This window comes from Furipterus horrens, unplaced genomic scaffold (assembly GCF_987537825.1).
Source record: "Furipterus horrens unplaced genomic scaffold, mFurHor1.1.pri manual_scaffold_2, whole genome shotgun sequence".
Taxonomy (NCBI): Eukaryota; Metazoa; Chordata; class Mammalia; order Chiroptera; family Furipteridae; genus Furipterus; species Furipterus horrens.
The window spans coordinates 171,033,485-171,061,056 of NW_028327172.1; the positions used below are offsets into that span (position 1 = coordinate 171,033,485).

A 27,572-nucleotide genomic window follows, 5' to 3' on the forward strand; every position below is an offset into this window, starting at 1 on the left:
CTTGTTTCACTGTCCCCAGATTTAATAAGCATACCCTCATAAGTCACCTGGAGTCATGCTGTGAAAACTTTCCTACATGAAGTCAAGAACTCAAACACTACCAGCTGGCCCTAGGCAGGCCTACTCAAGGGCAGCCACCCCCCCCCCCCCCTCCAGTAACAACAGTGCTTTACATTTTACAAAAGATTTTCATTCACATTTCAATTCTTTCTTCAGTAATCATGGCCCCAACAATTCTAGCACCTGTTGTATAGTATATATTCAGCAAATCTGTCTTAAGTGAATAAAGAAATTAACAACAGGGTTTATTTTTACTCTCATATGACAAATAAGGAATGAAGGCTCAAAAGAATAAAGTGACTTGCCAAAGGACATGCCCCAGAGTCAGGACCTGAATCCATATTTAATGTCCAGACATACACCCTTTCCATTTCCCAAGCTGTATTGTCTGGCAGGAGTTGGTATAATGCAGAAATTCTCTTAATTATCTCCTAAAATCAAACTTTAAATAAATTGTTTATCATTAGAATCTAAATATTAAATGAACTGTGGCTTTCACACACATGTGGGCTTAGAGAAATGGATTGTTGTCTCTCCAGATGCTTCCCTAGTTTGGTGAGTTGGGCCACATCATAGAAACTCGTCCACCACTTAGCTTAAGGTTTATAGCAGGAAATAGCTCCCAGTCATCCCACATGCTTATTTTCCTTGAGAACTCATACTGCTGAATCCCACTTACATTCCTGATGGGAGAGACTCCTACCTTCACTTCTTCAATACTCTCATCAGGCAGTCCTTTCCCCAATCCAGAAGACTGGGAGAGATGGGTTTTGTAAGGTGGCCTCATTGATATCTTTATCTGCTCTTGATACACATTAGAGCAGGTTGGAAGGAGAAAGGAGAAGACTAAGAGCTGTGACACTCCACTATCATTTTTCCCTCCTACTACTTTTTATCTTTTAAATTTATTCATCTTGCCCCTTTAGTTATCAGCACCTCTATAAGTGTCTTCACTCCCTTCCTTCTCTTCCTTTCCTTTCTTCTCTTCACTTATTTCCTTTTCCTTTTTTTTTTCTTTGCTCTTTCACTAACTAAACCAAAATTTGTTGTTGGATATGTCAGGAAATGGTCTTTAGTTCTTTGCTTAAATCTCTCTAAATTCATTCTGTAATTCTTATGGAGTCAGTTGTTATTCACTCATTTATTCATTAATAAAATGTTAAATGCCTACAACATTCACAGCACTGGGGTGAGTGTTATGATGTTTGCAGGATGAATAGACAAATCATGTGTGGACTGAAGGAACTAAAGGGAGATAAGGAAAGTATATACATAACTACAGTTCTGGGTAGGAACTAATAAATGCCATGATTGTGTGCACAACTATGAGAGTTCAGGGGTGGGACATAAGTTCTCATGGCAGTTTCCATGGATGTTCCATTTGAGGTGAATCTTAAATAACAAGTAGAATTTAGACATACAGCAATAAGAAAGGATTTTTGGTTGAGGGGAGAGGCTGGCAAAATGGTATAGTGGAAAGAGAGTGGGTTCTGACTTACATCATCCTAACAGACTTGTTTCGAATTTCAGGGCCACCTTCATTTTCCATTTGGCCTTGGATGAGACTTTAATAACCCAAAAACTAAATTTTCTCACCTATCAAGTGGGGACTGTCAATAGCAAAGAGAAAGTAAAGCATTTAGCAGGTGACAGGCTCTCAGTTAAGGATAACTGTTACTAGTGAACAAGTGTAGAAAGACACGGGGTGTGTATAATAGTCAATAAGACCAGGAATTTGTGGTTAATACATTCTTATGTATTATGTGTCCTAAATTTTCATTGCTAGTTATGAATTCCTTTTCCCTTCCTAGATTGATATTACATTAGGGCCTTTATTTATATATTATATCATCACCTCATATTCAACATATCTTAAACTGAATATATTATATCTTAGCCAAAATCATCTCCCCTTAACTTCCTTTTGTTAATCAGTGAAAACATTTTTCAGATTCTAATTACAATTCTCATAACTTACTCAATTTGGTCTAAGTTTAATTTATTCAAGCTTTCCTAATCTATTTCCACATACTTAGCCAGTTGTAGTTCCACCACTCTCCAACACACTTTTCATTTTAATAAGACTGTAACCCTTGTTTTCATATATATATGCTAAGCTCATTCTCGCCTACATATCTCTGTATTATTGTTCAATGCCTATTAATTCTGTAAGGTCCTTTTTACAGATACTTGTAGAAGACAGTTTACTTTTCCAAAGCTCCTGCACAAGGACATCATACATCTACCTTTTATGGACTACAAATATTTATAAATAAAGTCATGGTATGAACAAACCAACTTTTCCTCCTTTATGTGTTGACAAAGGCTTCCTCCTTGACCAAACTTTAGTCAAGTTCCTGTGAGTCTTCTTCTTGAGTAGTCTCGACTTGGCCTGTTCAGCCTACCTTTAGAAAAGAATCCTACTAAGTCAGTTTATGGACCCCGATCCCATATCTGATCAAATTTCCCAACCCCCACCCTTGACATCATAAGTCATTGCCTGCCTTTTAGCAAGAATCATAGTAAGCTGGTTTAGCAAGGATCATCCTACCATTGATATCGAATCAAGTTTCTCTTAGTAATTTTCCTATCCACTGATCCCCTGATTCTGCTCATTGGCTGTAAATCCCCAGCTGTCTTTGCTGTACTGGGAGTTGAGTTCAATCTCCTGCATTGCAGAAGTCTTGGTTCTATTGCAATAGTCTTGAATAAAGTATTTTTTACTGTTTTTAACAATGTTAAAATAATTTTTCCTTTATGGTGTTTTAATTAGTTTCTGGAAAGATTCACTCTTGAATTTTAGCCTAGCGAAGGAGGAAAATCTTTTAATAAATAACCTCTCCTACACTTTGGGAGGGGAGCAGGGTGGGCTCAAACGACAGACCACCTTTTCCATGTACATGTATTTTGGGTCATTTTGTTTGTCTGGGGAATTTGTAGCTCTTAAAAATTAAAAAGGCCCTTTCTGAAATGTTTGGGAGCCTTGAATGTAAACTTCTGTCAAAGTTATTAGACAAAGATGGTCTAGACTGATAATGGAATGGGTTATAGAACCTTCTCTTTCATGTTTGAAAAACGTGTACATTTCCCAGCATGCTGTAAAGAAATAGATAACAAATATATGAACAAAGAAACTAACAGATATCTTAAGGAAAAAAAGAAGACAGGTATTATTCAAATTGCTTTCATTATACAATTAAAATGCTATTAATTATAAACTTCTAGTCTTTTCACATAAATGATAAAGCATACATACTGTTAAAGACAGGCATTGGGTAAGAATCATTATTGGCACATGCATATACTGGGATTTGGGTATGAAAACAATACATTTGTGTGGCTAGAGCAGTCTCAAAATACTCTTCAACTGAGAGTCACATGTATTTCCTAATATAAATTGTGTTAGAAACATGGCATCTATTTTGAGAATCAAATGCTGTAGGAGAAGAGGGAAGAACTGTGGGCAAGAAAAACAGTGGATTTTTAGTCATATCCTAATGTTTAGTATTGGCACATCATAAGTGTTTTCCCATTAGATTTTTGAATTTTTGAAAAAAATGTAAAAGTTGTTCTTTAATGAAGGTCTCGCTCATACTATGTCATATTATTTTTCTGATATTTGTGGGAAGAGACTACCTTAATTTTGTTTTGTGTAGCCTTTTCTGTTTGCTTTTAGGTTTTCCATTATTCCTCAAAGAAGGAATTGTCCACACAGTATTCTAGAAGAATAAAAAATTACGTGTAAACCTAATACTTTCTTATTACATTTTTTATTATGACAAGTAGTCATTTACAATTTGAAATAATCATTGCCTTTTCAAGCAGTACTGCATTTTCTGTCTTCCTTGTATATTTTTCTTTCCTTGAATGGAACATCATTTCTTATTAGAATTCCTCTTAGGATGCATTTGGAAGATACATGAGATCAAGATTTTATTTTTTATATTTTATCTTTCTTTTAGCAAGTTAGTTTCTTTAACATATGGTAAAGAACATAAAATATATAAAAATTGAGCACGTTTATGGCAAAACATAAATTACATTTTACACGGGTGCCCATTTAGCTGACAAACATTTGTTGAAAATATACAGTGTGTAATATTTAATTGTGTCAAAAATATATTATTTATTATGAGACCTTTACTGGTTTTAACATTATGAACAAATATTATTCACAAATAAACAACCGTTACTAAGTTTCCATTGCAATTTTTTCCCCCTAAAACTCAAAATCTGTTAAATGCATAAAGTTACATGAATCCTCTCATCCACAATAATTCCATCCATCAAAAAATAAATAATGCAGAAATAAATAGCTTTGTAGTAAAATATAAAGGTTTTTTCCCTGTGTTAAATAAATAAATAGCATGATTTCAGCTTGCTTTATTCTTTCCTGTGATCTAGTAGATGGCTTTTTGAGCTGCCAGCAGGGTGTTCTTCAGAAGCATCGCCACCGTCATGGGCCCCACACCTCCTGGCACGGGAGTGATGAAGCCAGCCTTCTTCTTAACAGCTAATGGAGGAAATGAAAAGTACTCTTACTTTTAAATTTTTCTGAGAATTTTATGCTTTTAAACATACTGAACTGTTAAAAGATAAACTGAGGCATTTAAACCATTTAAAATGTTTATTTGAGCATTCATTGATTGCGACTGGGCAGTGCCAACCCAGCAGTGGTTAGGAGAGCTCAATGACAGGAACTCAGGAGAGACGTTTTGTTTGTTTAAAAATTAATATTTTTTTTCAATTACAATAGACATATATTATATTAGTTTCAAGTGTACAACACAGTGATTAGACATTCAAATAATTTACAAAGTGATTGGGCAGAGACTTTTATAGAGAAAAGAGGGAAGTAAAATCAGGAGGTTATTGATGGATATAGCATAAAGCCTAGTTGGCTGTTTGTGACTGGTGGTCTTTAGGTTTTGATTTCATAACTTTGATGCATTTACAGGAGTAGATTTTGGTTTGCTTCCATAGGCTGCCACAGCATTAGGGGCCACCTCAGTCTACTGGCCTCCTTCTTTAATTAACTTACCAGAATATAATAGATTTTTCTGCTTTACATGTATAACTCAGACAACCTCAAATTAGTTTTAGAATAGAGTAGGCTGTAACACACACACACACACACACACACACACTTACACAAACACTTCTGTGTATGATACCTAATGTGGATAAAGAAAGAACACAAAAAGATCAAAACTGTAGGTTGAATCTCCATACAGCTCAATTTGTTTCATATGATGAAACTCTATACCTCATGATAGGCTTAACTACCCATAATTCTGGTTAACTACTTCTAAAATACTTGAGATTGGTCACATAGGAGAGTCAGGATCTATTTGTTAAGTTGGAACATTCCTGCTATAATAATAGCATCATATATATGTGTGAATAATACATTCCAGTTCAAGTCTAATAAAAATCATTAAACATATTTGAATTACTGAGCATATACACATAGTGCTGTTCTAAAGTATGAAGATGTTTTATCCAATGAATATACTAAAAGAAAATGGCAGAGAACTTCCAGCAAGTTTTATTTAAGAATGTTTTCAAACCCATAATGTTACAGTTGAATGGCTCCATGCATTGACCTGCTGATTTAGTGCTTCACTATGTGAGGAAGAACAATCAAGTTTTCCCAGCTAACTCTTACAAAGTTAGCATAAAAAATACTTCTTTAATGTATAATCTGATATTACTACTCACATTATTTCGATGTATAGCTTTTTACAAGTTTGCTTGTGGATGCTTCTACATGAATCAAGATCAGTAGATGTTTTCTAGATCATAAGTATTATTTTTGTACAATTTATATTGCCTTCTTGAAATATGGATTATACAATTTACATTTACTTTAATTGAAGTATAGCAGCACACTGCAGTAATTTTTTTAATCATAGGAAAAGAAAAGAAATAATATTATTTCATGTGAAGAAAAGTCCAAGTAAATTTAAAGATACCACACACACATACAAATCCAGCCAGTGTGTATCATAAATCTTCTCATGGTTTGTAACAAAGAGAAGACAAGAATAGTGTGATTTGGAAGGTAATACTTCCATTTTCCAAAAAGACTCTCTGCTTAAAGTGTGCCCTTGCCATGCTTCCATCCAAAAACATATGGGCTAGGTCCACAGCTGTTTTGTAAATAGCTATGACTTATCAGTCCTTTCTTCCTTTGCTCTAGCTATTCCTTCCACCTGTAATACTCTTCTATTATATCCAAATAAGAAACCTGTCAGTTTTCAAAAGCCAATAAAATGTCGCCTGTTTATAATTTTTCTCAAAAACTCACCCTTTCAACGTGGAATTCAAAGCTCCACTATCTATGTTGCTAGGAACTACCTCCGTTATGGAACTTACACTGTGTGCGTTTCCTTAACTAGAAACTGGGACTTAGAACGCAGACACACATCTTTCTGGTGGTAGTGGTTGTCATTTTCAATCTTTGAACTTCATGCACATGTTAGGTACTCATTACATTTTGATAAAGTAAACTAAATAGCCCTTGAAATTTAAAATCTAAAATCAATTTGCAAGAATATGTTAGTGCTTCTGGCTGGATACAAGTAATGTAAAAGTGATTTAGTTCAAGCTAATGTTCTGAAAAACTCAAGACACTCATTTTTCTTGAGAAGGACAAACTGCGTTTTTCAGTTTTCAATAAACTGACTCGATGGCATGAAAAATGCCTTCCAGGACCTTTTCTATAGTATTTGAGAAGTAATGCCTTTTAAATTTTTAGCATATCTCTAGAAAAAAATGTACTTACTATAAATTCTACTACTACTATTTACACTGATAGTATTAAATCATATATATGTAAAGCACTAACTTTGAAATACTGATAGAAAAAATAAAAGACTACTGAATAATATGGTAAATTAATAATCAAGTATAAACTAAATTTTCAATATAAAACAGAATGATTTATTTCACAATAAAAAGTTGGATAAAATTGATTATATCAGAGAATCTATTGTGGGTATAGAATCACATTTATATTTTCAACTTTGAAAAGTGGCTTGGAATTATGTGTATATTGAAAAAATAGTAATAACCATAGCTACTATCAGTTGGGCCTCTACTACTGGTCAAGAACTTTATATACATTATTTTAATAATATTTCATTATTTCATTTTAATAGATGAGGAACATGTGGTTCACTGAAGTCATTGGCTTATAACTCTCCTATGTAATACAGACATTATTCAAACCCAAGTTTGAAACGTTCTGATTGCATAATTCCCCCTCATCCCAATGCAACTGTATTACCATGACCTGAAAAAGCAGAAAAGTCCCAAAAAAGACTCATGTGACAAAAATGAACTGCTTTCTCAAAGGGTTAGCAGGACATTCTGAAAAAAGAAACAAATATGAAAATGTTCTAATATAGTAATTTTCCTACACTCTTACTATGAGTATTCATAGCTCATCATTTTTGGATTATATCCAGCAATTCAAATAACATAGCTGGCTTAGCAGTCTGAGTTGTTTACTTCCTGGTCATCAGAGCAGATAAACCATTGGTCTGCTTAGGTATCATGACCTTTTTTTTACCAAATATGTTTTTCACAACATGGTTACTATTGCATTATTGTGCACAAAACATGAGCTTTGGGTAGAGGAAGAGGGAATGGAAATGAGCTGTTGCATAAAATAGTACCTTCCTGAAATTTGTACCTTGGTTTTTACATTTTCCACAGTTTACCCTGTCCTACCTATAACTTCATAGAATCAGTTTTCACCTGATGGGTACAGGGCTTCCCTGGATGTTCATGAGCATTTAGTAGCATCAACAGAGCCCTGTAATTACTAATGAGACAGAAATTCCTGATATCACAGTGAACACACCTGCTTATTCAAATACTTGTTCCAGACATATTTTATCTTTGAAATACAGTGGAGAGATATGAAAATAAAGTTTACAGACAGTCCTAAAAGGCATGCAGTGATAAATTTGATTAAAACAGATTACATCTCCATTCCTTTGGCTTTGATTTTCATAAGAATCTATATCTGAGAAAGAAGTACAGGGGTGAACAAAAATAGGTTTACAGTTGTTCACATGGAAAATAATATAATAATAAATAACAACAAAAGAATGAAGTGTTTCACATATTCACAACTGTAAACATACTTTGCCCATGCCTGTATAAATTTATTTACTTCTGGCTAGTGTTAGTATATTCTTTGTCTATTTACATAAGGACCAGGATATGAAGGGAAGTGAATCTTCAAGAAAGGTAGGGGATTGTCACTGGCAAATTCCAGTGGATACAGATGCCAATGCTTAAATGAAATTCTCTAGTCTAATGACTTTGCATAACTACTTAACAGTTGTCCCAAGCAATGTGTTTATGAAGTATCAGAGGTGGATTATGACTAAATTAATCATGTGAGGAAGAGTTAAATTCAATGCATGTATGATACTCTGCAAAGCATCTTCCCCAATTATGTCTGCAAGAGAGTAAGTTAACAAGAATTACTTCTCCACACTAAGCTTTCATTGGGCAGTCTTTCCCTGAGGTTAGAAAAGGGTTTGCACCTGCTTATAGAAGATGATGTTTTCAAAGATTAATCCTATAATGTGTGGTGTAAAGGTGTTCCATATGCTCCATTGAAAAGAAATACAGAAGCGTTTTAAGACAGCAATTTCCTTCAAAGACTTACTGTGTGTCTAGGTGTGAGGAAGTATATGTGTGTTTTAAGGAAAATACCCAAAGTTCTGTATGTATGAAAATCTAGTATTAGATCTTCATTAATATCAGCACTTTCATGAGAGATTCTTGAACAAGCATTACAAAAACCAGGGTTAGATTCAATTTCATAAAGTTGATGTGATTTTAGAGTTACTGAAATTCTTTGACAATGGAAGCAAATAAAACTATCATCAAATGCTATTAACTGCATGGGACTTGCTCTAAGGAGTGAGATTTAGATGAAAATGACATGGTCATATTTAAAGCAGGGTTCTGAAAGTAAGAATATTTTGAGGAAAGGCAGCAATTATCATCACAATTTATTTGAATGACCTCTCTATAAACTTTAAACCCTGAAAAATAAATTCTATAGGTTTCTCATGATCAAAGTCAAATTTAAAGGCTTGAGACAGGAAGAATAGCAAAGTCACACTGTCAAGGGGGTGTGAATATTAGGATTGAAGATATGTGTAGTCATTTTTTATAATCTATTATAATAGTCTCTTGGTTTCCAGTCTCTCCTATATCAGCTATATAACCTGCCACCAGATTTAGTCTTTAAAATGATTAGATCATTTCAGCTTATGCAAATCTGATGACTCTTCATTGTCTCTAGGATAAAATACAAATTATTTGATATGGTAATTAAGGTCTTTTATAACCTGGCCCTGCATCCTTGTTTTGCATTATTTCCTAATCCTAACATATTTTCCTAACTCAATCACGCGCTGTTCCCATACACGCTACAAACCAGCCCAGAGAGATTCACAGCAAATGGTCCTTGAGGAAGACAGCCATAGTCACTGTCCCTTGGAACTTAATAGTCTAGTTTGGAGATACGTAATACAAATCTAACTGCCTAAATAATAGTTGAATAAGGCTATAAAATGTGCTACAGACAAAATGTCTACTGCAGTGTGAATGTTAGGATGACCTAATGAGCACAATGCATACATACGTAGGGTTTACCTATGTCAAGTTCAGAAACCTGAGGGATGAATCAAAGTTTTCCAGGTAAAAGGGCGAGGTGAGCAGCAGACTTTGTTCTTGGTAGGGGGAACAATGTTTGTGATAAAGGTGGAAAGATGCTTCCTGCAGGTAGAAAGTAGCATGAACTCTTGGAAACACCACAGGAAAGCCAGTGTGGTAGACAAATAGGAGTGAAGGGGGAGAGTTGCAGGAAATGATGGGACAAGTCCAGCTCACATAGAACCTCTCAGAAAAGGTGGAACATTTTGAATATTAACCTAAGATCAACAAAATACAGTAGTCCCTCTCTATATCGCGGTTCACTTGTCGTGGCCTCACTGTATTGTGGGATTTTAAAAAATACTATATTTAATTATTTATCACAGATCTTTTGCTATATTGTGGGATTTTGCAGTACTGTATATGTATGTTGTTAAAGTTATGTAGGTTTAAGAGTGTAGAATATGTTTAAGAACATAAGCAGTGTTTATAAAAGTGTGGAAAAGGTTAGTAAGGGAGTGGGAAGGGTTAATAAGGGGCTGAGAATGGTTTATACGTGTGTGGGAAGGGTTTATAAAACCTTAAAATATGTATAAATACTAAAATAAATGTAAGGTTCCTACTTTGCAGATTTTCACCTATTGCGGGGGGGGTGGGGTGGGTTTAGAACATAATACCCGCGATAAGTGAGGGAATACTGTATTTCTAAAATTTGGAATATATAGTCTGAGGCAGAATATATGGAAAACTGCACTGTCTGTTCTGTGTTTGCACATTTCTTTAATGAAATTAGTTTATCACCTGGAGTAGCAGGAATGAGGAACACAACAGAAACATCATAAAGTGAAATGTGCTAAGACTGGAATAAGTTCTGGCACTTGTGCGAGCACCTCAAAGAAAAACAGAAATCAGATATGGGGTCAGAGAAATGTTTGTAAAGAGACAGGAAAAGCTTCAAGATCTCACGAATGCCTGAGAGGGTAAGAAAAGAGAGAATGTGATGCAGACATAGTGAATGATGTAAGTGAAGGAGGTTGGACTTGACAATGAATCTTATGCATTGGAGGAGCTGAAATGAGTTCTTATGACCAAAGAATATGGTGAAAACAAAGAGGAGAAAGAGATGAAGCTGGGAGGTGGTCATGGCTGCATGGTCCCAAGGTGAGAGGTCAGGAAACTTAAGTTGGGTGACTGCAGCTGTGGTTACTGTGTTCACCATAAATAAGCTTTTAAAAAAGTCTTTTGTGGACAAAACTTGGTTATTTATATATTTAGTAGTAGCAAATTTTGCAAGATGAGAAACTGAAGAGAAAAATGAGCATCACTAAATACATTTCAGAAGAAAATTAAAATAAAGGAGCAATTCATGTTGTATTTTCATAAAGTTTTGGGTTCTTATATGTTAATAAATTATTACCCAAGGAATCTTTTTACACCCTGGAATATATATCTAATCTGTTGTGTTCAATTTTCTCCACTATGTAGACATAAAATTTCATGTTATTGACTTTAGATTTCTAAAGGGAAAAATTAAGACAGATTTGGCTTGACATCATTTCATTATTCTAACTTAATGACAAGCATTTTTCAATGTCACAATAAGAACAATAGCTTTGAAGCAGAAGTTATTTCATGTTTAAAATTTGATGTGATGGCAGGGCTGATGGGAGAAACTAGGTGTTCAGTGTATGTGTGTGCCTCCAAAAAACCCAGGGGTGACACGTGGTCATAGGTTTAGAACTATTGCTCAGGAAGGATAAAACAGTGACATAAGGGGCATTAAAATGCCCTTTAACAATTTAGGTAAGAATAAAGGAGGAAGTATGTGATTGTGCACCTTTTGGTACTGGCAATCAAAGCTTCATGACAGGGGGGTCTCTGCCTTATGTGTTGTGTCATTATTTCCTCTGTAAATTTTATGTTTCCAAATTGCCAGGGCCTGGGCTTAATAACATAAACTCTCACCAAAGGTTCTTTGTTAGAAAACTCATTGATCCTCAGGCAGATAGTGAATTTCTGCTTCAGTCCATTATATACTAGGTATCCCCAATAACGGAATATCTAAATAGAATTAATTTTTCTAGTATGGTTTGCAATTTGTACATTCTGGCAAAGTCAAAGATTTTATAAATCTACTTTTGGGTGGAGGAAAAGGAACCAATGCCTCAAGTTTCTGTAGGATTATTTCATTTCCCTTTATATTCTGTCCAGTTCTCTGTCACTTCGAAGGAAGTACTCTATGGCCCATGTCAAGTTCTCAACAATGCTACAACTTACTTTTAAAACCAACTCCCTTCCCTGAAAGGAAAAGGGATAATTCCTTACTTGTGGGAAGGCAGCAGAAGAAAAATTTCTTGTCCCTCTCATGTAAATTTGAGCCTCCTTGTATACACGTATATGTATAATTGTCTAAATTAAATGCTTGGAGAATTTTCCCATGCTTCTAAATGCAGGCAATTTAGGCATGACCTTTCAAACATATCCACTATAATGAAGGGGAGACAAGCTTCAGGAGAATAAAGTACCTGAATAACAACCAGAAAAACCTGTCTGGCATACGACTAGACAAATACTATGACTCAGGAGGTAATATGGAAAACACTCCACTTTCTCATACGGTTGGTATAAAAATGAAACTTAAGAGCATGATAAACCAGAGGGAGGAAAGAGCTCCTTGACGAGTGACTGGTTCGCCACTGAACTCTTGCAAGGGAACAAGGAATCAGGTGCGCTAGAGGCAATTTACTATGCTTTCTCTTGCATTTATCTGGTTGCCTGATTCCTGGGGTTTCTACAAGATTTATACATATATTAAGACATTCATTATCCTGGCCCCCTGTGGGGAAGTAATGGGACAGACAGGATTAATGTCCTAATAGGGTACAAGGGTATGACACTCTGAGACACATTTCTATACAAATTGTATTGGCTTTATTAGGTTGGTGAGCTGCTCTAACAAATACTTCTTTCCCCTATTTCCTATGCTATCAGTATCTGTATTTTTCTTTTTTTTTTGCTTTAGTTACTTTTCTGTTTATCAGAGAAGGAAAACTCTGATTCCAAAAAACCTCCGCTGCCTTGCGGCATACCTCTTCAGGGGAAAGGCTAAGGGAGTAAACCCCGACAGAAAATCCGGAGCCGGAGTCCCTAAGGCGGTTTGACGTTGTAGTCAACACCGGCAACTCCTGCGGCGCACCTGAAACCAAGCTGTATTGACTCCGTCTTTCCCTTGGACCCTTCAGCTGCGAAGAGAGGGGGGGGTCTGCTGCATGGGCAACAGCAGACCCTCCATATCACCCTGCCCAGGCTCTGTAGCTTCAGCTTCACTGGAGAGGACACTCCAGCGTCATCGCAAGATGTCGATTCAACACGGGAGGAGACAGATACCGTGTCACTCCCGAGTCGGACTGCACAGCCATTCTCGGCGGTGCAGACAGACTCTTAAGAAGCTACACCATCGTCTCTCGAGACGGACGGCTGCCGATACATACTTTTCTGTTTATATTAAATAAAATCTATGTGTATCTAGCTACCTGCTTAATAGGTATGAATATGTAAAAATACTGCTCATAGCACTCAGAAGGCATTTAATGGAGCAAAATAGAAAATATCAAATCAGTCACCCCATGAAAATTCGGACTTGCTCACCATGAACTCTGTGACCCTTCAGCGGAACCTGTCAGCTATCATTGCCAGTTTCCATTCTGGTAGTCAGGAGTAGTGACCACTGCTATGATATTTCTAGTATTCTATTATAATGACTAAAAATATTCTTGACTGTCTTACAAAAAACAAAATCATCATTTACTCCTGTCATTTTCCCCAATCCCTTCTCAAGCCACTCAGCTTTCCTATCAGAGTGTGGAAAGTCTGTAAACTACAAAGGCTCTTTGGAACATCATCAAAATCTCTTGGCAGGGCCCTGATTTCAATAGTCTGCCATAACCTAAGATAATAAAACATAAAATTTCCCTCCCATAAATAAATATTTTTATTTTAATACAAGGCCCCGAGAAACAACTGCAAAAAAAAAAAAAAAAAAAATCTCATCATCAAGTGTAAGAAAAAGAGGACTTGTAAAGGTTTCAGGTACCTCTCTTGTTCCTGTTGATGTCCTTTTTGGACTTCAATTTTAACTCTTTGCTGCAAGGGCAGGTCATTCAATGTCAAATACATTATACTAAAAAGAAAGTCTCTAAAGCTGACCTGATTTCAAAGACCTAAACTTCATAGGCAGCATTCTGTCCATGTCATATGAACAGTGGAGATGGCAGGGATCTCATAGTGACTATCAGTGGTCCTACCTGCTTTATGAAATGACCTGTATGGGCACTGTGACCACAGTGTTAATAACAGTGTCTCTAACAGAGGCTTTTGCATATTTCCATCAACTTTTTCAAAATGACTGGATGAGATCGCCTTTGGGATGAGGTCTTCTCTTACGCGAAAGCTGGACTTTTGGGCTACCTTGTAATCATCTACCATAAATAGTTGATATTTTGAGTCAGACTGATAAACCATGTTTTTGTTTGTTTTGTTTTGTTTTGTTTTTTGGACAGAATGTTTGTGTCCCTCCAAAATTCATATGCTACAAACCTTACCTCCAATATGATAGCATTAAGAGGTGAGGCTTTTTTGAGGGTGGAGCACTTATGAATGGGATTAATGCCTTTATTTAAAAAGAAAAAACAGAGAGCTCTCTCACTCTTTGTGCCATGTGAGGATACAATGAGAAGTTAGTTGTCTGCAACCAGAAGTGGGTCCTCTCCACAACCTGACTATGGGGACATCCTGATCTTGGACTTTCAGCATCCAGAACTATAAAAAATAAGGGCTTGTTGTTTAAGCTGATCAGGCTATGGTAATTTATTATATCAGCCCAAACTGACTAGGACACATATCAAATTAAATAATTAACACTGAAAACTGCATTGGTAGGGAATGACTTTTAATGTGTCTTTTTTTTTTTTTTAATAACATACAGGCTAATAGTTCTGTAAAACTGATATAGTTAAAAAAATAGTCCTATTTCCTTAGAAATTGGTAATATGCTCTTACTTATCCATCTTGTACAACACATACTTGGGAGTAAATAGTGCCAAAACCACTTCTAAAAAAATCCTTGTTTTTTCCATATAATCTAGAGAACATAAGTTCTGTGAGAGCAGGGACTTTGTCTGTCTTGTGCATGGCTATATCTCCAGTACCTTCAAGGTGTCTTGTGTGAGAAATATGGGCTGGGTAAATCAACAAATGACTCAATGGACATATCATTATTGGATCTGGGTTATTGTAGATTAGTAATTGGTTTGATGTTACCTTGAGTAGGAGTTTTGTTCCCATTAAGGCAACTTTAAAGAATTACTTCTCTAAGAGTAATACTAGAGATTTTTAAGTATAGAGGATGATCATAAAATAACCAGAGGTGTGATTAAGGTGGCTGACACCTGGTGTGGATGGAGATACAAAAGAAAAGTAGGACAAGAAGTTTACCTTAAAGAGACATGCAGTTTAGAAGGAAATAACTAATTAAAAGTTCAAGGTAGTACAGGATTATGAGAAAAATGAGTAAGTCCTACGAGATCTGCTATAGGAGTTGAGAGAAGATGGGATAAGTACGAGTGCTTTAAAGTTGATTCCTATGGCTGTTGGGTGAGGAACAGACTTGACTAGAAGAGAGCTGAGGCCAGGAAAGTAATGAGGAACAAGATGATAATTGAAATGTGAAGTTATATATTTCCAGATGAGTACTATAGTGTACACATTCACAAACACACACTTGCACTGTTTTCTGCCAGCCATTATGCTCAGAAGTCACACATCAGCTCATGTGAGGCGATTATTTCATTTAATCTTCATAAGATAGGTATCATTATCTTAGTTTTCAGATGATAAAATCAAGTCTCAGAGAGGTAAAGTGATTTGCCTAATTGTTTTAAGCAACAGAGCTAAGATTCAAACCCTTGTCAGCCTGACTCCATAATCTTTTATGAAAAAGTTGAACATAATACAAAAAGAGCATGGAGTGAAAGGTAACTCTTAGATTTCAAATGTAGAGTACTATGCATATCTGAGACATCTGGAAGCAACTATAATAAAAGAAGAGAAAATTTAGATGAAAACTGCTTTAAAAGCACCCCAAAGGTTTAGTTCTATTTCTAGTACTTTCTCAGAAAATTTGTATTGCATTGCTATGTAATTTTAGACCTTCTTTTGTGCTCATGTTTCAACTCTTGGGCTATAAATTTGAGGAATAATTCTGACTAAATGGAGTCCTGAATTATAGGGTTCCTTTTGCTGTAGATTTCCTGTCCAGTGGAGATTCTTTGGAAGAATTCAAGGTAAGGCTCTAGCTATTGGGATCACAATTGTTTACAATATCATGCTTCCCCCATTCAACAAACAATGTTGGGCCTACTATTACATATGTAAGGCTTTTTGTAACTTTTCTTCCTTGCCTTTGATCTGCTGTTCCCTCCACTTATAAAGAGCCTCTTTCCCCTCTACCCACTCTCTATCTAAGATACACAAACTTAGGTGAAATTCATTGATCATTTCTGACTCATCTCAAAAGGATTCTAGAACTGGCACTTTCACTCTTGCTTATTTGAAAATTCTTAGTTGTAATTGGTTCTTCTCTCCTTCTAACTAATCATTTACCCAATCATTCTAACTCTCCTTTTAAATTATATCTACCATCTAACTATGTCTTAACACCTTCACCAATTACCCAGCTGGTCCACGCCCACCTTGGGTAATTTCTTACTTAGATAATTACAATAGCCTCCTAACAGGTATCCTATTTATACCTTTACTTCTCTAAGGTTTATTTGCCATTCAGTTGCCAGGTTACTCCTGTTAAAGTGCAAGTCGACTGTTATTTCTTTCCCTGAAATCCTCCAATAGCTTTCCATCACACTTAGAATAAAATCCAATTTCTTTTCCATGGTCAATAAGCCCTAGACAATATGGCACCCCTGCTGCTACGTCTTTAACTCCACCAGGTATGTTGCCCCTCAAGGTCCTCACACGTGTTGCTCCAGGTGTCTGGTTCTTTCCTCTTCAACATATTCACATGGCTCTCTCCCTCCTTTTGTTCAGGTTAGCAATGGGCCTTCCCTGACTATCCTTTCTAAACAACCTCACTCCACAGATCTCTATTTTCCCTTATCTTGTATTTTTATAACACTAAACACTTCATAATATACTATATGAATATGTATGTATTTGTTTATTATTTGTCTCCTCCAATTGGAAGATAAGCTATATGTGGATAAGGACTTTGCCTCTTTGTCACTATTGCTCCCAAGTGCCTATAACAATGCCTTCCTGCATCTAAGCCCAAAGCACCACTCTGGCCTCCAGGGATTCCTGAGAAGGCCACAGGCAGCCCCTCCTCTTCCCACTGTCCTCCACAGCTCTCTTTGCAAAGGGGTGTAGTGAGAACTCAGAGAAGCTGCTGGTTCTCTACTGTTCTGGGAATTATGGTCCAGAAAGAAATTGCTAATAAGAGGTGGGCTTAGCTGTGTGTCCCCTCCAAAGTTGAGGGTGTCCCATTCCTGGTGCAGTTTAAGGAAAGAGTGAGTGGTAGGCAGGAGAGTAGACAGACACATAGCTCAGTGTCTTTTCCTGGGACCTTTTTTCCCTTTCTATCTAGGACCACTCCCTCTTCATCTACACAGCTCTCCCCAAGTTCGAGCACAGACTCCATCATGAAAACTGATCTCCCTAGTCAGTCAGTTGAACTGGTACTGGTCCCTCATCCCTCTCTCCCCTGTGGCCTAAAGGGTGAGGTGACTCAGCTCCAGGAGGGCACTATCCATGAGAGGGTGCCCTGCAGTAATGGCACATAGAACCCCATAGGAGGATCCAAAGGGCAAAGTGGGCATTGAGGAGCAGAGAAGCAGAACAAAGAGTCTCTGTCCCCATTCTTGCCTCTACTGTGTCCCAACCTGAAAATAAAACCCTGTGCACTGTGTTTTTTTTAATTGAGATATAGTTGACATATAACATTGTGTAACTTTAAGATGTACAACCAGCTGATTTGATAATTTATATATTGAAATATACAAATGTAGCTTTACTTAATACTATTATCATGTTACATAATTATCATTTATTTTTTTTTGTGCTGAGAACAACTGAGATCTAGTCTTTTAACAATTTTGAAGTTTATAATACAGTATTGTTGACTATAATCACTATGCTGTGTAGTATTAGATCTCCAGAACTTATCTTGCAGGTTTATACCATTAAACATCTCCCAATCCCCCTACACCCAGCTCCTAGTAACCACCATTCTACTTTTTGTTTCTATTATGAGTTCAGCTCTTTTCATTCTACATGTATGTGAAATCATATAATAGTCTTTCTCTGGCTTCTCTCACTAGGCATAATGCTCTGAAGGTCCATCTATATTGTCACAAATGGCAGGATTTTCTTCTTTCTCATGGCTAAATAATTCCATTCTCTCTCTCTCTCTCTCTCTCTCTGTCTCTCTCTCTCTCTCTCTCTCTCTCTCATATCTTTTCTATTCATTCATCCATTGAGGGACAGTTAGGGTTTCCAGATCTTGGCTATTGTGAATAATGCTTCAATAAACATGGGAGTACATATATCTTTTTGATACCCTATTTTCACTTCCTTTGGATATCAAAAAATGGGAATACTATATCATAAAATCAACTTAGAGATATCAGTTGTATTTTTATATAATGACAATGAAATATATAAACATAAAACTTAAAAAAATTTTCCATTTATAGTAGCATGAAAAGCAATAAAATACTAAGAAATAAATTTAACCAAGGGAAAGGAAGATCTATACAGTGAAACTACATGACTTCAATTAAAAAAATTAAAGAAGACATAAATTTGGAAGTTATCTTGTGTTAATGGATTGGCAGAATTAACATTGTTAAAATGCCTATACTTCCCAAAGCCATCTATAGGTTCAATGCAATCCCTATTAAAAATTCTAATGGCATATTCCACAGAAATAGAAAAAAATAATACTAAAGTTTGAATGGAACCACGAAAAACCCTGAGTAGCCAAAGCAATCCTCAGAACAAAGAACAAAGCTGGAGCATCCATTTCCTGATATCAAATTATACTACAAAGTTATAGTAATTAAAACAGTATAGTAGTGGCATAAAAATAGACCCATGGACAAATGGAATAGCATAGAGACCATAGAGACCCTAGAAATAAACTCTACATAAAGGGTCAATTAATATATGACAAGTGAGCCAGTAATATTCAATGGGAAATGACAGTCTCCCCAACAACCAGTGCTGGGAAAACAGGATAATCACATACAGAAAAATGAAATTGGACCCCATCTCACATCACTCACAAAATTTAACTCAAAAGAGATTAAAGACTTAAGCATAAGACCTGATACCATAAAACTCTTAGAAGAAAATGTAGGGAAAATGCTCCTTGACATTGGTCTTGGCAATGATTTCTTGAATATGACATTAAAAGCATAAGCAACAAAAGCAAAAGTCAACAAATGGGACGGCATCAAACTAAAGAGTTCCTGCACAGAAAAGTAAATAACAAAATTAAAAGGCAACCTACAAGATAGGAGCAAATATCTGCAAATCATATATGGATAAGGACTTAATATCCAAAATATATAAAGATCTCACACAAGTCAATAACAATTCAATTAACAAATGGGCCAAGGAACCAAATAGATTTTTCCAGAGATGGCATCCAAATGGCCAACAAGTACATAAAAAGATACTCAACATCACTAATCATCAGGCAAAAGCAAATCAAAACCACAATGAGATATCACATCACAACTGTTAGAATGCCTATTATCAAAAAGACAAGAGATGAGTGTTGGCCAGCATGTAATAGAAGGCCAGTTGTTGGAGGTACTGGATATTGGTATAGCCATTATGAAAAACAGTATGGAGGTTCTGCAAACAATTAAAAATTCAATTGCCACATGATCCAGCAATCCCAGTTCTGGCTATATATCCATGCACTGTGTTCTAACAGCAGGTAACTTGCCCCACCTGGCCTGGCATGCACACAAAAACCTGAGTACTTGAACCAGAAGATGTACAAAGTCTTGAGAGCCCTGTACAGCCCTGGGCCCAGGAACAGAAACCAAGGCCTTTTTGTAGACTTTCCCCAGTTTTTGAAAGTACGATGCAGGCATCCTTGTCTTGGGCTGCCTTAAAGTACCACTGACCCAACTACTGGGAACTTTGTGGACTGGGCCTAGGCCTGGATCTCAGTCTCCAGGAGACCCTCATGGCAGCAGCGATAACCCAATCTCCCGAGGCCAGGGGCCCTGGATTTGACGTGGACTCCTACCCTGTGGCCCACCAACCAAATAATTCAGCTGTGGCTGGCCTGCCCTCTGTTGCCACCCATCTGTCTGGCATCCTAGCTTCATCCCTCACCTGTCCTGGGACATTCTATACATGTCCATAAGTTTGCCTTCAGTAAATTCCTCCCGCTGTAAATCTAGTCTTTTAAGTGGCAAATGGAGGCATTGTCAACAGCCCACAGTCAGCTATTTCAAATTTAACTTTCAGTATCATCACTGTTTATTTCTTTGCTGGCAATTCCCTCTTTCTGTGATATGTTTTTTATAAAATGTCATGAAGTCTATAATTGGGGGCAAGGAGTCAAGAAGACTGTACACTTTGTTACCTGCACTAAATTGCCAACAGACTTTAAAAGAAGTGATATGATTGGTTACAGACCATCACACACACTTGCTATTTACATAATAAATTTTGGACTGAGGAGCTAGCAGAGAAGTTTGCACTTAATGCAATTATAGTTAACATACCACAAGAACTGAAATTCAAACCACTTTGTTGGGGGACTGGTGTTATTTAGCTAAACTGTGGTAACTGAAATCTCTGCATATTGGAACCAGGCGAGCTGAACACTGCTGTACACCAATATCATTGTCCAGGCACTTTTAAAATTTGCCATTATACATTTACTGTGTGTGGCGGGGGATGGGGGGGGATAAAAAAGTAGCTCCATGTCTACAAAAGGAAAGTATTAACCAAATGAAGTACAAGAGAGTGGGGACAACAGAGAGGACAAATTACAAGAGTCTGGCTGTGAACAAATGATGCTACATGACTATGTCATGCCAGGCAAGACACCGTGGGTAATTATACCTGCCTTATGGGGTTGAGGAGTAAATGAATAATTTATGTAAGGGGATGAGAACAGTACCCAGCCCACTGAAAGCATTCTCAAACATTAGCTACTATTACTACTCAATGAAGAACGAATCCAAATGACCTGAGATGGTGTCCCCATGTAGAAAAGTCTCTCACACCTGCCTACCTTCAGTGTAATTTTCTGCGAGATTTGTCTGCTGCCTCTTTAAGAATATTGGCAAATTTGTGACTGCTGTGCTGAGGTGGCAGGGCATTGTTGGAGCAGCGGTGGAGGGAGAGACAACAATTGTTTCTATGTCCTCTATACCTGGCCACCATGTGATGCCATAGGCCAGAAAGGGTGGCTCTGTTCTAGTCTGGTCTCAGGAGGAGGAGAAATAAGAAAGAAGGAAGAGAATGGAGCAGAGGGGGAAAAAGAGAGCAGGAAACCCTAGTAGATGAAGGAAGAGTGCTCTGAAAGAAATTATATCTAAACCAAAACAAAAACCTGACATTAAAGTCACAAAGAAATACTTAGGGTATTATTTGTCATGAGCTATAGCAAGTGGTGATGCAACCCTTACAAACTATCACTCTTTTTAGAGAGGAGCCTGTTTCAAAACTGAGGTCAAGCCATCCAGTAATGAAGATTACAAATAAGCACCAGATTTTCTTAGAAGTAAAATACACAAAATGACTCCTGGTTTTATACATCACTAAATTTGCAATTATTTACATATTTCTAATAGTCCTCTAATGGGGTCATTATTTTTTAAAAAATTATTCCCATCAAAGTCATCTACTTGAAATAGGTCATCCTTTTTCCTTTATTGGTTAGCCAAAGATTTCGGCAAGGACAATTTACTTCAGCATTTGTATTACCTATATCTGTTTTGTTGATCTGGGTTATAAATTATAGTGAAACTCTCATCAATACAAAGCAGCCACACTTTTCTTGTGGCAAATAGGAGCCGAGTGCCACCTATAAGTTTTGTGGCATAATTCAAATTCAAGTTTCTCCCTCTCAGCCAAGGGATCATCCCTTACCTCAGGTTAAGTCCTGAGGAACAACCTGAAGAATGACATGTCAAAACATATCACTTGCCCTGCTCCTCTGGATGGCTGAGCCATGGCCCAGATGGAAGGTCTTCTCTACCACATCCAGGCCTTCCTTAGGGCCCTACCTCCATGGGCCAGTAGTGCAGTAAGAGCAATATTAACAATTATATGGGTATATTTTATGACAGGATCAGAACAATCTGACCTTCCTAACATTTTGGAGTTTTTTCCACAATCATTTGGTAGCATTCAGTTCAATGCACAAGATCCACCAAGCATTAGGGCTAGAAGGAGCCATTAGTATCATTTGATAACAACACTGATGCCCAGAGAGATTGAAAAGTTACTGGGTTAGAATACTAATCTAAAAGCATCTCTTCAGACACCCAGAAAAATGTTCTTTCCTGTTCACTTCATAAATCTTCTTTCTATTTGTCATTTCCTTTTTTGTCTCATTATATATTTAGATACATAACCGCGAATTAATTTAATAGATTCTACCAAGTGGAGTAGTATGCATATCTATGTGACTAAGCAGATGCACTCACCCCAAAATGCTCATTTAAAAATATTTTCAGAATATCCTCATGAGCAAAAAACCTCCTTAGCTAAGCATAAGAGTGCATGGTAATGATCTGAGACCAACAAATTATCATCTAAAAGAAGGATCTTATAAGATATGCTAAACTACTGGATAAGTTTGACTCACAAACAGAGTCAAGGTTATGAACTAAACATATGCCAGATTTTTTTCTCTCAAGCTCACTATCATGTGCTGTCTATGCCATCTGGGTGCATCATAAGTGTGTGGTAATGTTTACAATAAAAGCACAGTAACTATGTTATCAAGAAGCAGAATGACAGTGCAAAAAAGTAAGAAATAAGGTCCAGGCTTGGAATATATTCCCACCCTTTCAAGTTGAGATAGGCAAATAAATTATTGACATTAGTGATTGAACCTGAACAATGAAATAAAGAAATGAGGTTATTTCCTAAAGAGATCAACATGCACACATAATGCACACATATGCTGAAAGACACACATGTTCACTTGGAGAGTCACCACAGCAGACTGGAAGCCCTACCCCTGGCAGGGAGCCTGGGAGGGCAGCCGTGTGCTCTTTGGTAAGGTCCGTCTGTACTCAGATGGTATTGTTCTTTATGTGTATCCTCAGGTTTTCCTTTTTTTTTCTTTTCCCTCTGAGGAAAGAGGTGCAACAATTTACAATTTAATAATGCCCCCATCAAAGAGAAAGTTTCTCTTTCTACTACAAAAACACGAAAAAGAGAATCTTTCTTTATCTTTACTTATCAAAAATGACATAATTTATTACCTTCAAAATCCACATCTCCGACTAATTTTGTCTTTTCTGTCACTGGGTCATGGACATAGTTGATTCCGACATCAATTACAGCAGCACCTTCTTTAACCATATCAGATGTAATCAACTTTGGAACACCTGGAAGCAAAAGAGAGCTGTAAAATGCTAGAAAAATTCTTAAACTTGGTCATGACTACAGAATAACAAAGGCTTATATGTCTAATGATTTTGTTGTCATGGCTTTAAAAAATACACAACATTCACTGTTCCAAACCGTACTTGATTATTTCTGATCAAGCAGAAAAACAAAAGTAGCATGTGTGGGCTTCTGTAGATAGAATCTTGCCAGCATTTACCCTTTTACCTGAGAGATCGCCTACCAGACTTCTCCAGATGCACACCTGCTCAGCAGCATTCTTTTGTGTTTCATGTACCATGAAGGGCACTGGGACATTATGGAGAGGAATGAGACTCCTGCTGAGGTTTAGTGGAGTGGAATGGAGTGGAGTGGAGCAAAATCAACTTGGATTGGAAGCACACAAAAGGGAGAGAGGGAGGGAGGGAAAATAAAAAAATAATGATGATAAGAATTCATATTCCTCAATTCCTCAGCGTTGTGGTAAACTGTAAAGTGCCATACTCATACTCTAATTGTGAAATGCTATCTTGAACTTTCTTTTTATTTATTTTTTTGTTTTCTCTGATTAATTACATTGTATATGTCTTGGAAAGGTATAAGATATAGTAAACTCTACTCACTATTTCTCCATTCCAGTTTGAAAGATAACTTTACAGAGATCTTATGTCACCATCTATTTTCTGTATTTTCAAATTTTATTTGAAGTACAACAATATCAGCAAACGGCTAATGGTCCAGGTTTTTTGTCAGTAATTAACATTCCCAAACTTAGTGTCTTAAGACAATTTATTATGTTTCATGGTTCTGTGGGTTGACTGACCTCAGCTGGGATGGGTCTTCCTTGGGGTATTTTATATAATTGGAGTCAGATAGTAGCTGAGGCTGGAGTCACCTGAAGAGGTGACATTCCCAGATGGCTCACTCACATGGCTGCAGCTGATGCTCATGGTTGGCTGAGCTCAGCTGGGTCTGTCAACTGGGGCATATAGGTGCAACTGCTTCATGTGGCTTAGGCTTCTCACGGCCTGGCAGGTGGCTTCCAAGAGTGAGTGGAAGCTGCCAATCACTTAAGTCAACTGGAAACTGGTACAGTATCACTCCTGTCATGTTCTATTCTAAAGAATCCACTTAGAGTTAAGAGGAAGGATAGAGACTCCACTTCATTACCACAATGCCTCTCATGGACATAGTGTCTAGTAGGTGATTTACTCACCCTCACATTCTACATCCCTCGAAGGAAACACCTGTTGTGTTTTCAGAGGCTTTATTTTAGCATCTCAAGTATTCATTTAAGCATTTAAGATGGCTTGAGTATAACCTGGTGACATGAAATGTGATATTTAGTGCCAGTAAGAACTTAAAGGCTATAAAGAAATGGTCAGTGCCAAAATAGATATAGCTAACTCATAGGTTTCCTCAGCCACATAGTGATACAACCTATGAGGCATCAATGTTTGAGATATATTTTTTGTTCTGCTTTCCCATCCTATCTCATAGACCTTCTTCCTTTTTATTGGTCCTGGAATAGAAATTTAGAATTGCTCCAATATAATCATAAAATCCTGTTTCTTCTTGGCATCCAACAGAAAAACAAACATGCATTCATTATGACTATGGGTAATACATATTTTTAAGATGAAAATGTCGGTAAAAATACTTATTAAAATCTAGCTACTATGCTTCCAAATCTCCCTCCCAATTGTAACTGTTATTAACGATTTCTCAGAGAATATCAGCTTGGCAATGGACATATTTCAAGATAGAGGGAAATTACTAGAAAAATTACAAAATAGAGAAAAACTTAAATGCATTTATTTTTTCTGATATGATGTTACATATAGTTATTGTAGAAAATCTGAAAAATATCTGAAAGTTTAAGATAAAAATAAAAATCACTATAATCTTGCCAAAGACAAGTATATTTATCATTAAACTTAAATTGTAAGCATTTTCCCATTTCATCAATTATTTGAAACTTTAAAACCACATGAAATAATTTATTACATGGATTACCATAGTAAGTTATTAATTCTGGCAGTTTTTCCAATATTTTGTTATAAATAATGCATTGATGATCATTTATGTTCAGGAAACTGCAGATGATTTCTTAATTGAAGCATCAAATTTGACAAAAATTTTCACTGAACCCTTAATTCTACATGATGGAAAACTCCTGTTGGTACAGTCAAAGCTATTTAAAAAAAAAATTCTAAAACTGTTGATCAACGCATCTGTAACGTCTATTGAGGTCTTCCATGAAAATTATTCATCAGTGCCATTTTTAAATTTTTAATTAAGAACTTAGAAGGACACATTGGCATTGTGATGGTTGTTTTATCCTTATCCCCCTCCAGGTCCATTTTTCCACCCTTCTCTGATCTACTCGATGCCAGGACTGAGGGTGATTCTTACAGAGATCTTGTGTGCTTCCTATTACTCTTGGAACCATGAGAACAGGCTCAAGCTAGCCTACTGGAGGATACAAGTCCTGGCGAGGAAAGCTGAATCATTTCAGTGTAGGCCATTCAGTCAGGCTCCAAGCCAACCACCAGCTAAGGGCGGACACTGTCAAGTTCAGAAGGAGCCCCAAAGTCACCATAACCGACCCACTGAACCACAAGAAGCATGACAATTGTTTTTCAAAAAGGTGGTTATTTAAAGTGACTAAGTTTTTTATTTTTTTACACAGCAATAACTGCATAGCCTAAATTCACAAATGACACTAAATTGGATAACATAGCAAGTATGTAACCACTTTGGAATAATGGACTATAAGGAGCATGAATTTGAAAGGGAATAAATGTATGATTCTGACTAAATATTGTATTTGATTAAAAAATCATTAATAACTATTAGGCTATGATACTAAGATAAGTTGTGTCCAGATACAAGGAAGTAATGTTTTCTGTTATATTTTTAACAGACTCTCTCTGTGTTGGTTGTACTCTATGGAAGAATGATTAGAATATATCTAGAAATCATGTTAATATGGAGCAAGTGCTATCAAACTAGTTGGCACAACTATGTATCTGCAACAGGATAAAAAAGTTTGTGCCACAATATAAAGCAACTATATCACTAAACAGTGTTTAATTCAGCTAGCTTTATCTTTTTATAGCAAGACTTTCCATGAAGGAAGGAGTATGTTGACTTATATTCTGGCACAGCTCCTCGTGAGCCTATAACATATACTTCCCAAAGGGTAAGAAACAATCAGGAATCAGTCCTAGCCTACATGTTGGATACCTCTGAAATAGAGGAGTTGTTCAATAAATTCAGGCTGCCTGTCTCAGGAAAAAAATACATCAAAATCCAATAATTGTGGTAGTGTCTTCAATATGTTAAATTGAATAGAAAATATATTTATTCTATACATTCTCAGAAGGAAGACTAAAGGAAGAAGGGGATGAAGGAAGGGAATAGGTTTTAGCTCACCACAGAGGATATTTTAACAATAATAAAATATGCCATAATGAGAAACTTGATACTGTCTTTATTGCTCATTATAAATATTCACAGTAGGGTAAAGAAGGGATAGAATTGGAAAGGGTAGTGATGCCTTTCAACTGTATGATGTAAATATTCTCTTTTGTCTGGTCAAATTGAAAAAAAAAGTGTTTCTTTCTTCTCATAATTAACTCATTTCTGAACACTTGTAGACTTCTGTCCCTATAAAAGGCCCAACTAAGAAAAGGATAATAATACAAATTATACTTAATGATTGAAATAATAAATAGACATAAAAATATTTATTTTATATATGTTAAAATCCACTTACATTGTTGTCTTGTAGAGGAAAATGATTGATGTATTTTGTTCCCAAAGTATACAAATGCAATATATTAAAACTTTTATCACTTGATAATAATGAAATGGCATTTAAAACTATTTAAATATTTGGTAAAGAAAATAAATTCACACTATTAGGATGTGGAGTCAGAATTTTTTTTCTTTTTGTAAAGTTGAAAATGAGTAGTAATTTCAAGTGAACATTTTCTATGAGCTTTATATTTTTTATGTGTGCTAATTTCTGTGATAATTCTATAGAAGCCTATCCTTAATTCTTATATAATTTGAAGGCTCAAGTATTATATGTGAGAACCGAAACTATCCACACCCACAGAGCTTACTGTATACATTAATATGACTTTACTGTT

General features: G+C 36.3%; 1 protein-coding gene across 1 annotated transcript in view; it reads right to left on the reverse strand.

Annotated features, from left to right (window-relative positions):
• Positions 1-3,814: 3,814 nt before the first annotated feature.
• Positions 3,815-27,572, reverse strand: part of MTHFD2L (methylenetetrahydrofolate dehydrogenase (NADP+ dependent) 2 like) — a 109,678-nt gene continuing 85,920 nt past the window's right edge. Inside the window, exons 7-8 of the mRNA XM_090266762.1 lie at positions 23,289-23,414; positions 3,815-4,573 (exon numbers count right to left, since the gene is read on the reverse strand). Of these exons, the coding sequence (XP_090122888.1) occupies positions 4,461-4,573; positions 23,289-23,414 (239 nt within the window). The 3' untranslated portion in view covers positions 3,815-4,460. The remainder of the gene's footprint in view (positions 4,574-23,288; positions 23,415-27,572) is intronic.